The sequence below is a fragment of the Myodes glareolus genome, chromosome 3, assembly GCF_982192425.1.
Source record: "Myodes glareolus chromosome 3, mMyoGla1.1, whole genome shotgun sequence".
Taxonomy (NCBI): domain Eukaryota; kingdom Metazoa; phylum Chordata; class Mammalia; order Rodentia; family Cricetidae; genus Myodes; species Myodes glareolus.
This window is the reverse complement of record NC_142028.1, coordinates 2,883,838-2,897,744: the sequence shown is the minus strand read 5'-3', so window position 1 is coordinate 2,897,744 and position 13,907 is coordinate 2,883,838. Positions and strand designations below refer to the sequence as shown.

The 13,907-nt window shown below is 36.2% G+C and overlaps 1 protein-coding gene across 6 annotated transcripts in view; it reads left to right on the top strand.

The window, feature by feature from the left end:
* Positions 1-13,907, top strand: part of Bicd1 (BICD cargo adaptor 1) — a 148,794-nt gene that overhangs the window by 67,810 nt on the left and 67,077 nt on the right. For all 6 annotated transcript variants that reach the window (XM_085687421.2, XM_085687420.2, XM_085687423.2 and 3 more), the window contains exon 2: positions 6,671-6,883. In XM_085687421.2, coding sequence (XP_085543547.2) covers positions 6,671-6,883 — 213 coding nt within the window. The remainder of the gene's footprint in view (positions 1-6,670; positions 6,884-13,907) is intronic.

The following is a 13,907-nucleotide window of genomic DNA, read 5'->3' as shown; positions in this document are numbered from 1 at the left end:
CTTATTAACATATATAACCATTGGAAATTATCAAAAGACATTTATTTTTATGTATATTAATGCAACAAGGCAGGTGATTATCATAACAGTATATATGAAAGATTGCATTTTCAGTACATTTTAAAATTTAGCTAAGTTATAGATTCTGTCAAAATGTAATTTTTCATAACTAGGTTTTAAAATATAATTAGATTTTTTTAAGCAACTGTTGTTTTAAAGTAGAATTTACTTGTTCTAACAGGAAAACACTGATTTATGTGATTTTAGTGCAATTAAAATTTCTCCATATTTATATACAACTCATAAATTCAGTAACAAAACATGATTGAGCAGTGTCTGTACATCTGATTATTGAGAAGTAATCTGCTGACCTGTATATATATCTTTAATGTGCAATGTGATTGCTCTAATATGCAGTCTATTTACCAAGTCTCTCAATGCAGTTGCTTTTAATTATTTACCAATGTGAAACTGAATTAATGCCAAAGTATCAGAAAGGAAAGCAGTGGTAAATGCTGATTGTGCCCTTTTGATTTTTTTTTTGTGTGTGGCACACTTGATATGGTTCCTTTTGTAAGGTTAAAATTTTATAGATCTCGCTATGATGCTCATTCTAGGTTACATTCTTTGACTCAAGGGATTTTCCTCCCTCAATTTTTGAGTAGGTGGAACTTTGGGTCTGTGTTACTGTGTGTAAGTTGTGTGGTAGTTTTATTTATTTTTCTTATATATAAATTTATGTTCTGAGGAGATAATTCTCTTGTAAGGATGAGGCTCCTTGCAAGAAGTCTCCACTGTCTGGAACTATGTTTAAAAAATTTTATTGACATAGGAGACTTGTAGTATACAGACTCATAAAAGTTTTAGAAATTGATTTGAGGAAATAAAAAAGTTGAAACTACAGAATTAAAGACAATTTATAATTAATCATAGCTTTTGGTCAGTGTTTTTTCTTTTTTCCTTACATTTTTATTTATTTTTAAAAAGAAAACAAACTACCTTTTTACACTTAACATATCACAGTTCCCCCTCCCTCCCCTCGTCCCGTTCCCTCCACCTTTCCCCCATTCCACTCCCTATCCACTCCCCAGAGAGGGCAAGGCACATTGCTCTGAGGAAGGACCAAGGTCCTCCCCACTATATCCAGGCTGAGCAAGGTGTCCATCCAGAGAGAATAGGTTCCAAAATGCCAGTACCAGCCAGCAGCAGGGAGAAATTCCTGGTGCCACTACCAGTGGCCGCGCAGTCTGCCCCAGCTGTACAACTGTCAACCACATTTAGAGGGTCTAGCTTGGTCCTGTGCTGTTCCTGCTCTGTCCTGTTAGAGTTGGTGAGCTCCCATTAGCTCAGGTAAGCTGTTTCAGTGGGTGTTCCCATCATGGTTTTGACCTCTTTGCTCATAGTCTCACTCCTCCCACTCTTCATCTGGACTTTGGGAGCTCAGCCCAGTGCTCCACTATGGGTCTCTGTCCCTGCCTCCATCAGTTGCTGGATGAAAGTTCTATGGTGACGTTTAAGACTACAGGGCAAGGCCATCAAAATTACAAATGATCCAATTAAAAATGGGGTACAGGTCTAAACAGAGAATTCTCAACAGAAGAATCTCAAATGGCTGAAAGACACTTAAGGAAATGTTCAACATCCTTAGCCATCAGGGAAATACAAATCAAAATGACGGAGATACCATCTTACACCAGTCAGAATGATTAAGATCAAAAGCACCAATATTGGAAATTAAGTAACTAATGGCACAAGGTTTTGCTCTGTGGCCCAGGCTGGGCCCAAACTTGTTAACAATGCTTATACATTGTTAACATTGTGCTGCAGGATGGCTAATTTTATTTTTCTGTTTTATATGTCCTTTAACTTTTTGATAGTAGTTTAAAAATCATAGTATTGATGCTGCTGTAGGACTGCTGAAGAAAACTGACATTTTAGTATGCTGTGAAATGTGTGTCTTTGATGAACTTTAATACAGTACTTTGCAAGGAGAAAATATGTATTAGTTTTAGTTCATGGTACACTGTTTTCTTGCTACTCTATGACTTTGAATACTGATGATAAATAAGATGTCATATGGAAGGTAATCGCCTTCCATCCTTTCTAAATACCAAGTGACAATTTGTTTCAAAATAGCAAAGGAACTTAGACCTTCTAGAGGAGCAAGGTGAAGAAGCTTGGACTTTGTGTGTGTGTGTGTGAAATTTTACAAATAAGTGAATTGTGGGAAAAGTTCTCTTTCAAATTTTATTTTCATTGTTATATATAAAGTTTAGGATACAATCTTCAACTCATTAAATGTGTTTAGTGTTTGTAATAGTTACTTTCTTCGTAGATGTGAATAATACCCAATGGAAACAACTTCAGGAAGGAAGGGTTTATTCTAGCTTTTCTGTTTGAGGAGATGTTCTTTAAGTGAAAGAAGGCATGGTGGTGCCTTTTGGTATTGACCAGAACTTGAGGCCACTGCTTGTTATATCTCTGCAGAATCAGGAAGCAGAGAAGACTCAGGCAAGAACATAGAAAATTTCATGCTTCAGAGATGACATTTGCACTAATGAGATCCTACTTAACAAAAAAATTCCATAACTTTTCCAAACAATGCCACTCACTAGGGACCAAGTTTTCAAACACATGAGCCAATTGGGAACGTTCTGCATTAAAACCAGAAAGTGGTTTTAATATAAAGCTTTAAGCATAGATTAGATAAATTTTTGTTAGCTGCATGTCTGTGGCCTATGTGTCTATGTCCTGGAAACCCAACTGGGATTGATGGGAGATTAAAGCAAACACATCAAAGACCTAATTGAGAAACCCTAAACACTGAAACAGCTATAATAAAATATAGGCAATACCCTACATGATATAGGTATAGGAAAAACTTTCTAAATTGGAGTCCATTTTCCCAAGAATTACGATCAACAGTTGATAAAGCTCTACTTCCTAAAACTAAAAAGCTTCTGCACAGTTAAAGAAACAGTCGATGAAGTGAAGAGGAAGCCCAAGAATGGGAAAGGATCTTTGTCAGCTATATGTCTGAGAACATACAGAATGTGTAAAGAACTAAAAAAACCCCAAAGGGCTAAATTACAATAACAAAAGCAAGCAAGCAAGCAAACAAACAAAAACCACCTTTAAATAAAGAAAACAAATGACCCATTTAAAAAAAAAATGAGCCTGAGACCAGAATAGATGGTTCAAAAAAGATACAGAAAAATTAAAGGCTAAGAAATGCCTTGGAAATTGTTCATCTCTAACAATTAGTGAAATACAAATCAAAACAACCCTAAGATTTCATCTTATCCCTGTCAGAATAACAAATATCAACAAAAGAATGGACAACGATGCTGCAGAGGATGTATAGAAAAGAGAACCCTTATTCCTTGTAGCTGGAACTACAAAGTGGCCCAGCCACTCTGGAGCATTATCAAAAAGCTAAAAATAAACTTAACATTTGACTCACCTATACCTTTCCCTGGTTTATGCCCAAAGTACTTGATATTCTACTTCACAGATACTTGCTCAACCATTGTTCTATTGACAATAACTAGGAAATGGAGACAACTTAAATGTCCTTCAACTGAAGAATGGGCAATGAAAATATGTTACATATACACTATGGGATACTATTCAGCTGTAAAGAAAAATGAAAATGTGAACTTTTCAGGTAAATGGATGGAACTAGGAAAGACCATACTGTAAGAGGTAACCCATACTCAGAAAGACAAATGTCACATGTTCTCTAGCTCCAAATCTTCAGATATAAGTACATATGGTGCGGGAGAATTGTCTGTAATCTGTCAATCATGTTTTAAATAAATGCAGATTGGCCAGGCAGGAAGTATAGGTAGGAAAACCAGACAGGAAGTAGAAGTGATGCAATGAGAACAGGAGAATTCTGGGAAACAGGAAGCTCCCTCTGCCACTCCTGCGCAGACCACCGAGGAGACAGGATGTAACCTGCCCAGCTAAGAAAGGTACTGAGTCGTGTGGCTAACATAGATAAGGATAATGGGATAACATAAGTTATAAGAGCTAATAAGTAGCCTGACCTAATGGGCCAATCAGCTTTATAACTTATAGAGACCTTAGTGTGATTTTTCTTTGGGGCTAAATGGTTGTGGGGTACCAGGTGGGAGAACAGAAATCACAAACTAGCAGGCCCACTCATGTTACACACATATCTTGGAGTAACTGCAGAAATCAAGAAAGTAAAAAGACACCATTGCCAAGGTGCAGAGTGGGGTAACAGTAGAAAGAGGACAAGGGGCCAGACAGAGGAAATGGAAAACGTGGGAGGCTCTAAATAGGCAGTGGGAAGAACAATAACAAAAGAAAGGTAAAATAACAGTAAGACTGTCTGAAAAAGTCATAAGGACTCATACTATTAACTAGTTAACTAAAAGTTCCTGTAATATACCTAAGTCTTTGTATAAATATACATATATAGTTTAAGTGAAAATTTCCCGTCTGGGCTGACAATACTTTCTCCAGGAAACAAGGCACTTCAGGCACAGATCTCAGAGACCTCTGATTTGGATCTTATTTGAAATCCTCCTCCCTGAGGACTAGATTTCATGGTATCAGAAAATACCATGCAATCTTCCAAAGACAGGAAGCAACTAACAGTGCTACCCAGCTATGATGCTCATGAATGATACCAGTCACCATGGCCTGGTAATCCTAGGGATGCAGTAGTGACATTATTTCTTGTCAGTAAATGGACTTTATTATTTTATTTTTTGTACCTAGAAGTATTTCAGAGTAGCGTTTCTTCTTTAAATGTCTTTTTAATTGATTTTTGTTGAGCTTTACATTTTTCTCTGTTCCCCTCCCTGCCTCTTCCCTCCCCTTCAACCCTCTCTTAAGGTCCCCATGCTCCCAATTTACTCTTTTTCTACTTCCCATGAAGATTAGATCTATGTATGTCTCTCTTAGTGTCCTCATTGTCTAAATTCTCTGGGATTGTGATTTGTAGGCTGGCTTTCTTTGCTTTATCTTTAAAAACCACTTATGAGTAAGTACATATGATAATTGTCTTTCTGGATCTGGGTTACCTCACTCAAAATGATGTTGTCTAGTTCCATCCATTTGCCTGCAAAATCTAAGATGTTGCTATTTTTTTCTGCTGTGTAGTACTCCATTGTATAAATGTACCACATTTTCCTTATCCATTCTTTCTTCAAGGAGCATTTAGGTTGTTTCCATGTTCTGGCTATGACAAACAAAGCTGCTATGGATAAAGTTGAGCACATATCCTTGTGACACAATTGAGCATCCTTTGGATATATACCCAAAAGTGGTATTACTGGGTCTTGAGGAAGGTTGTTTCCTAATTTTTGAAGAAATCACAACACTGACATCCAAAGGGGCTGTACCAGCTTGCATTCCCACCAGCACTGCAGAAGTGTTCCCTTTACCCCACAACCTCTCCAGCATAAGTTGTCGTCAGTGTTTTTGACCTTGGCCATTCTTACAGGTGTAAAATGGAATCTCAGAGTTGTTTTGATTTACATTTCTCTGATGACAAAGGATGTTGAACTTTTCCTTAAGTGTCTTTCAGACATTTTAGATTCCTCTGTTGAGAGTTCTCTGTTTAGGTCTGCACTGAATTTTTTTTATTGGATTATTTGTTCTTTTGATGATCAATTTCTTGAGTTGTTTGTATGTTTTGGAGATCAGACCTCTGTCTGATGTGCAGTTAATGAAGATCTTTTCCCATTCTGTAGTCTGTCATTTTGTCTTGTTGACTGTGCCCTTTGCCTTACAGAAGCTTTTCAGTTTCAGGAGATCCCATTTATTAATTGTTTCTCTCAGTGTCTGTGCTGCTGTGTTATATTTAGGAAGTGGTCTCCTGTGCCAATGCATTCAAGTGTACTTTCTACTTTCTCTTCTTTAAGGTTCAGTGTGGCTGGCTTTATGTTGAGGTCTTTGATCCATTTGGACTTGAGTTTTGTGCATGGTGATAGATATGGCTCTATTTTTATTCTTCTACATGTTGATATCCAGTTATGCCAACACCATTTGTTATATATGCTTTCTCTTTTTTTATTTGATATTTTTTGCTTCTTTGTCAAAAATCAGGTGTTCGAAGGTGTATGGATTAGTATCTGGGTCTTTGATTTGGTTCCATTGGTCCTCCTGTCTCTTCTTATTCCAATACTAGGCTGTTTTCAGTACTGTAGCTCTGTAGTAGACTACAGAAATTGTGATGCCTCCAGAAGTTCTTTTATTGTACAGGATTTTTTTTTCTCTTCTATATGAAGTTGAGTACCGTTCTTTCGAGGTCTGTGAAAAATTTTGCTGGGCATTGCATTGAATCTGTAGATTGCTTTTATTTTTACTATGTTAATTTTTACTGTGTTAATTCTACCTACCCAAGAGCATGGGAGATCTTTCCACTTTCTGGTGTTTTCTTCAATTTCTTTCTTCAAAGATTTAAAGTTCTTGTCATACAGGTCTTCCAATTATTTGTTTAGAGTTACTCTGAGATATTTTATATTTGTGGCTATTGTGAAGGGTGATGTTTCTCTGATTTCTTTCTCAGCCCTTTTATCATCAGAATAGCTTTTCTTATACACAAAGCAGTATAAAGCATCTGCCTAATGCTGTTCAAAAATCATGAGTTGTTTTTCATTTTTCACTCTTTCTTTTTCCAAATTCTCTGCAGGCATTTGGGCAATCCTTCTCTATCCATCGTAAAGTGGCTGAGGATGGAGAGACTCGGGAGGAAACACTTCTACAGGAGTCTGCATCCAAGGAAGCTTATTATCTAAACAAGATCTTGGAGATGCAGAATGAACTGAAGCAGAGCCGGGCTGTGGTCACAAATGTCCAGGCAGAAAATGAGAGGCTCACAGCTGTTGTGCAGGAACTGAAGGAGGTAAACAGGCCAATTCCCTTTAGAGTTGTCTTTCAGGATCTCTTTCTCTTTAGAAATTCCCCCACAGGGACACTTCCCTATGTGTTTTTACTACAATTAAGTTAACAATCAAAATCAACCATCACAGATAAGGATAAACAAAGTTTGGCAAGTCCTTAGTTTGATAGATGCCGTGTGAATGTAACAATTGAATTAACATTATTGTATTTATTTAATAAAAGGATTAATCTTGTTTCCATAGTATTACTGATACCGATAAAAGTATATACACTTAGGTGTTGCATGTGAACTGTGACTTTATGTATACATGCATGTGTGTTACAAACCTCATCTAAATATAATTGTAGGGCACCACAATGGGAAAATTGTTGAATTAAGTTTTAGGAAAATAGTATTCTGGTCTCAACTCTGCTACCAGTTTTAGTATTATGTTCATTTATGTGTAAGGTTTTTTTAAAAAAATGTTATATTGCTATATTCCTGGCCCATAATAAACAAGTGCTGTTATCATTAGTAACTTTGTGCTTCCTTCATAAATCATTGTTGAAGTTAATACTCATTATATAGGTCTGAATTCGTACATTAAAAAAATCATTAGCTAGCCAAGTGTGATGGTGCGCACCTGTGATAACTGCATCTGGGGAGCTTCCCAGACCAGCCTGGGCTATGTTGTAAGACTTTGCCTCAAAGACAAATCAAAAGAAAGAAACAAACCCCAAATAAAACAGCACAAATAAATAAAAAAAACAAGAAAAGAAGAAAAAATATTAGACATATATCTTCAGTTTATCATTTTGAAAGCCTTTTAGTTGTGATTTAAGGTAAACAGAAGGAATCACTGTATATTTCTATTTCTGTTTTGGTTATTAAAAATCTTCTGTCTTATGCTTAACTGTAAAAATGTCTAGATTTTCATATAATTCCCTTTACACTTTAAACAAGTTTTTATTTTTATTAACTTTTAGCATTTATTTATGCCATGTGTGTGTGTGTGTTTGTGCACATACACTTGTTCTACACTGGAGGTCAGAGAAAACTTTCAGGAATAGGTTCTCTTTCTACCTCAAGAGTGACCTAGGTATCAACTCTGATTTTCAGGCTTGGTGTCAAGTATACCTGCCATCCCACTGACCCCTTAAAATTTTTTATTAACCTTAATGTATATGCATCTTTAATGTTAAACTATTTAAAATATTTTTGAAAGTAGAGAGAATATAAAGAAAAAATTATTGCTTAAATCCAGAAACCAATTAGGAGATAACAGATAATCCTGTGTATGTGTTTTTTTTTTATGTTTTGCTTTGTTTTGTTTTGTTTTTTGTTTTTTCGAGACAGGGTTTCTTTGTGTAACAGCCCTGGTTCTCCTGGAACCCTCTGTGTAGACCAGGCTGGCTTTGAACTCAGAGAGATCCACCTGCCTCTGTATTCCAAGTGCTGGGATTAAAGGCATGTGCTACCACCACCTGGCTTGATAGTAGATAATTTTAATCAAATTGGAGGTAATGCTACATAATGAGTGCTGTAAGTCAAATTCCCATTTTATTTTGACCAGCATCACTTTGATAAAAACACAGAGGTGGGTGAATTTATGTAGTATCTAAGTAGAGCATTGGTAAATAAGTTTGAATTTCATGTTTCTATCTCCTCTTTTAGGTCTAACATATTGAGTATAACCTAAATAGATTCATTTAAAGATTATTATAGAACACCTGTTTTGTACTAAATTAACCCCACATCTACATTGCTTAAACTATAAAATTAGATAATTAAACTTTTGGGCTAGTAAGATGTCTCAGTGTGTAAAAGGGTTTACTACACAAACCTTACAATCTGAGTTCAATTTCTGGAACCATGTAAAGGTTTAAGTAGAGAACTGACTGAAAAATTGTCCTTTGACCTCTACATGCAAGTCACAGCTTCTCTAGGTTGCCTCTTTAAACTCTTGCACAGTTCTTTCCCAAACCATTTCCAGAAGCCTAAGAACCACATGGTCAGATTTAGCAAGAGCCCCAGTACTTTTCACTAATTTTATGTATTAGTTACTTTTATTGCTTCTGTAACAAAATACCTGTAAAAATCAATTTAAGAAGAGAGGATTTGGCTAAGAGCTTGAAGGTTCAGTCTATCATGGGAAGGTGCCTGGCCACATTGTATCTACATAAGGAAGAGGGTGGGGCTGGCTTTATTCATTTGTGGATGTTGTTACTCACATTCATGGTGGATCTTCCTACTTTGTTTTAAATTCTCTGGAAATGCCTTTACTGTAACATCATGACTTTTTTCTCCTAAGATATTCAGCATTCTGATAAGTTGAGATTCAAGAGAAACCATTACAGTACCATAGCTGTTAATGTCTGAATAAGTCTCCCTCAAATTCATATATTAAAACTTAATCATTAATATCATTGTATTAAGAGGAAGGTCCTTGAAGAGATGATGAAGTCTTGAGTAAAAAAGAGCTCAAGAATGGGATAAAAGGACCTTGATAAGATATTTTAATCTCCTTAGCTATATTAAAGCAGCAGCCCTTCCCTCTAGAAAACACAGCAAGAAGGTTGCATCTTGAGCTGGAGAAATAGCTTAATGGTCAAGGACACACATCAGTCTTGGAGAGGACTCACATTTGATTCCCAGAACCCACTTCAGGTGGCTTATAACCAGCTGGCACTCCAGATCCAACTCTCTCTGAGGGCACCTACTCTCACATACGCATATCCATATACAGACCAACATGCATAAATATACCTAAAAATAAAGTAAATCTACTTAGAAAAGGGCTCCACCTTGGAAACAGAAAGTAGTTCTTACTAGATATCATCCATGGTGGTGCCTTAATTTTATTTAGACTTCCTCCAGAACTATGAGACTTTTTTTCTTTACAACCTTTCAAATCTATGGTTTTCTGAAGTAACAGCAGGGCTAGGATTTCTAGTTTGTTGGGACTTTATTATGGTTCTAATAGGATATGACAGTTGTTTTTCAAATGCTGCCTTATCCCTATGTTTTTAAAGCCACATTAGAATTTCATTTTCCCTTCTCTAGAATATATAATTAAATTTTATAATATATCAGTGCCTCATCTTCCAGTAATCTATCATATCTACATCTGTTCCAGTGCAAGGAGTCCATACCCATAGAGCCATAGATCGAGAAGGCACCTTAGTAGTAATTTGGTAATGACTCTTCCCAGGACAATAATTCTTTGACCTCACTAAAGGATGTATCTTTATTAGATACTTATGGCATTCTACAGAATATGTAATAAATTAACAAGTTTTTTTCAAGTAAAAGAGTATGTTTTATTTGTTACTAATTCTGGTATTTACAGCTTCAGGACAGTGCTTGACATAAACAGATTATTTTAGAAATAATTTTTATTGAGTCTTAAAAAATTAAGTTAAACTAAGCTGGGCAATGGTGGTACACGCCTTTAATCCCAGCGCTCGGGAGGCAGAGGCAAGTGGATCTCTATGAGTTCGAGGCCAGCCTGGTCTACAAGAGCTAGTTCCAGGACAGGCTCCAAAGCTACAGAGAAACCCTGTCTCGAAAAACCAAAAACAAAAAAAAATTAAGTTGAACTAAAAGAACATGTTTTAGGAATTGTCCATCCCTGGACTCAAATATCTGCTGTACCACCTACCAACAACGTAGTCTGGGCAAGTTGTGTTCGTTTCCTTTGTCAGTCAGCTTTCTAGTTGCTGTAATAAATACTTGAGAGAGTCATCTTACAAAGATAAAGGGTTTATTTTGACTTGAATTTTGGGGATTTTAGTTCATGATCAAAAGGTCCTGTTGTTTTTGCGTGAGACAGTACATCATGGTAGAGAACGTATGGCAGAACAAACTAGAACTCACTACAATCCTTAAACAAAAGAGAACAAAGGAGAAAGGCTGGGGCTCCACTGTTCCATTTAAGGACAGGCTTCTCAGACTGGAAGTATCCCACAATATCCTACTTCTTAAAGTTTCTGCTACCTCCCAATAGTGCCAGGCTAGAGACCAACTCTTTAACACATGGCTCATCGTATAGGGTAAGGTCTTTCTTTTCAGCAAGGAGATGATAATACTAACAAACAACCCCTTTTTAAATGCCTGGTGAAATAAAGGTTTGAAAATAGTTCTCATTTTGTATCTCTTGCCTCCCTCCCAAGACTCTTGCTAGTGTCTGGCCACTCTAATTGTTACTCTGTGGTTAAATGAAGAAGGTTCTTTGCGTTTCACCAGCTGTATTCCTAGTTTCTGAATCTAGTTTCTTAGTTTTATATTTGTCTGGACAGAGTTAGCCTATTCCCAAGAACTATTTTGGCAAAACTGTCTTAAAATTTCCTCAGAATGTGCATATCTAAAGCCATTGGCAGTCTCTCACATGATGTGGTCTTGGGTCAGCACCCTGGCCATTCTTTTTAGCATTGATTTGTGACATCTGTTTACAATGTGTTAAAAAAAGAAGTTTCCACTGATTATATTTACCTTTGTTGACGATCCTTTAAGATACAAACCATTGGACCTATGTATTCTCCTTGTACATTCAATTCAGTTTTAATCCTTTGGTTTCAATTTTTCATTTGTTTATCCATTCAATATCTGTAATGTCTGTAGTAAGCTAGGCAGATGCCTTTAAAAACAAATGATCTGTCCTCTTTGACTATAGTTTTTTTCCTTTTCAAGAAGATCATTTAGTTTGCACTTTTTGAGATTGAATCCTTTTTTGTATAATTTTTCATAATGCCTTTGAGATTCATCTAAATTGTATATATCAACAGCAAGTTTGTTCCTTTTTATAACTGGTATTATTCTACTGTATTGACATATTACAATTTGCTTAATTACTTGCCCTGTTTGTGAGCTTTTTGTTTCTCCAGGTTTTGGTGGCTATGAATAAAGCTACTGTACATATTCATGTATATTTATATTTTTCATGATCATAAATGATATTTAATTATAATTGTCAATTTGACCTCTAGAATAGATTGGGTGATGGGCATATTGTAGACTATCTTGACTGAGTTAATTGAGATGAGAAGACTCATCCATAAGGGTAGCACCTTGCTTTAGACTGGAAGTCTGCTGTATAAATAGGACAAAATGAGCTGAACACAAGGTTCATCATTCCCTGCTTCCTGATTGTGTATGTGATGTGAGCTGCTCCAAGCTCTTGTCACATTGATGGACTGTACCTTTGAACAATAAATAAAAACAAACTTTTCTTCCCATATGTTCCGCTTGTAAGGATATTTTGTCACAGCCGTAGGAAAGAAAATAAGTCAGCACATGATTTTATTTCTCTCAGAAGAGTGAGAGCTCATCTGAATAACAATGACTACATTTTATATTACTATTAAAGTTTTATATAAGAGAATCTGTTTCCCTGTATCCTTTCCAGTATTCAATATTGTCAGTATTTTTTCATTATATATATTCTAATAGGTAGTGATATAATAGTTTTTGTGATTTTAACTTTCTCGATGGATGATAACATTGGATATTTTTCTTTTGCTTATTTGCCCATCATGTATACTATTTAGTGTCTGTTCAAGACTCTTACCTACTTTATTTGATTTTTTTCTTTAAGTTAAAGTTGAAAATTCTGTATGTATTTTGGGTATAAGTTCTTTATCAGATATATGATTTGCAAACATTTTCACCCACTGTGCAACTTGTCTTTTCATTTACTTAAAAACATCTCTTTGGGGGTTGGGCATATGGCTCAGAGTTTGATAGCTTGGCTACTCTCCTAGAGGACATGGTTTTGATTCCCAGAACCCACATGATGACTAGCAATCATCTCTAACTTCAGTTCCAGTACCCTCTTCTGGCCTCTGTGGCACCAGGCATATTCGTGGTATGCATACATACATGCAGGCAAAACATTCGTGAACATAAAAAGTTAAATAAAACAATCATTTGCCAGCATGAAATACTGTGTTTTGATACTATAATGAAGTACTCTAGATAGGTTATTTTGTAAAGAAAAGAAAAATAGGTTATAGTTCTGGAGATTCAAGGGCATGTCAGCTCAGCTCTGGTAAAGATCTTGCAGAGGTGATAGGAATTTCTATAAGAGAGAGAGTTTACATCATCAAACAGGAAGCCAGAGGTATTTTGGTCCCACAATCCGTTCTGAGGGCACACCTCCAATTAACCTAAGAATCACCTTTTATGTCCATCACTTAAGTGTCTCCCCCTTCCTAAAACTGTCACATGGAAGACCAATTTCCCAACACATGTCCTTGAGAAACAAACCACATCCAAACTATCATACAGAGTAAAATAATTTTCATTGTGATGAAGTCTAATGTATAAAAAAACCCCAATTTATTATGTGGTATGGGTACCATACAGCTCAGTGGTACAACACTTGCTTAGCATGTGCAGTGCCTTAGATCCAATTCAGAAGGAGATGAGGAAAGGGAGAGAGAGAGAGAGGGAAAGAGAGAGACAAAGGAGAGATAAAGACAGACAGAGAAAGAGATAGAGAAAGAGAGACAAAAAAAGAATGCTTTTGATGTCTGGTTTAAGAACATTTAAAAAGGTTTATTTTATTAAATTATGTGTGTGTGTTTGCCTACATGAATTATGTGTACCATGTGTGTGCAAGTACCTGTGAAGTCTAGAAGACAGTGTTGGATGCTATGGAGCTGGATTCATAGGTGTTTGCATTAGCTGGAGAGTCACTGGAAGGCACTGAGCAAGAGTGACATAAATTTGTTGGAGTGAATTCTCAAGTTTAAAGTGATAAATAGCTTATCCAGATGTGAGAAGATTGTGGTTAAAACCAGGATGACAAGTGAAGGTAGTGAAAGTGGCTATATTTTCAATACATATTGAAGTTGGAGCTACCATGTATTCCTTTCTTCCTTCCTCCCTCCTTCATTCCTTTCCTCCTTTTCTTCCTCTTTCCATCTACCTTTGTGTGTGTGTGAGTGTGTGTGTGCACGTGCGTGTGCATGCACGTGTGTGTTACTGGGATTGAACCTAAGACCCTGAAAATGCTAGGAAATTATTCTAACACTAATCTACATTG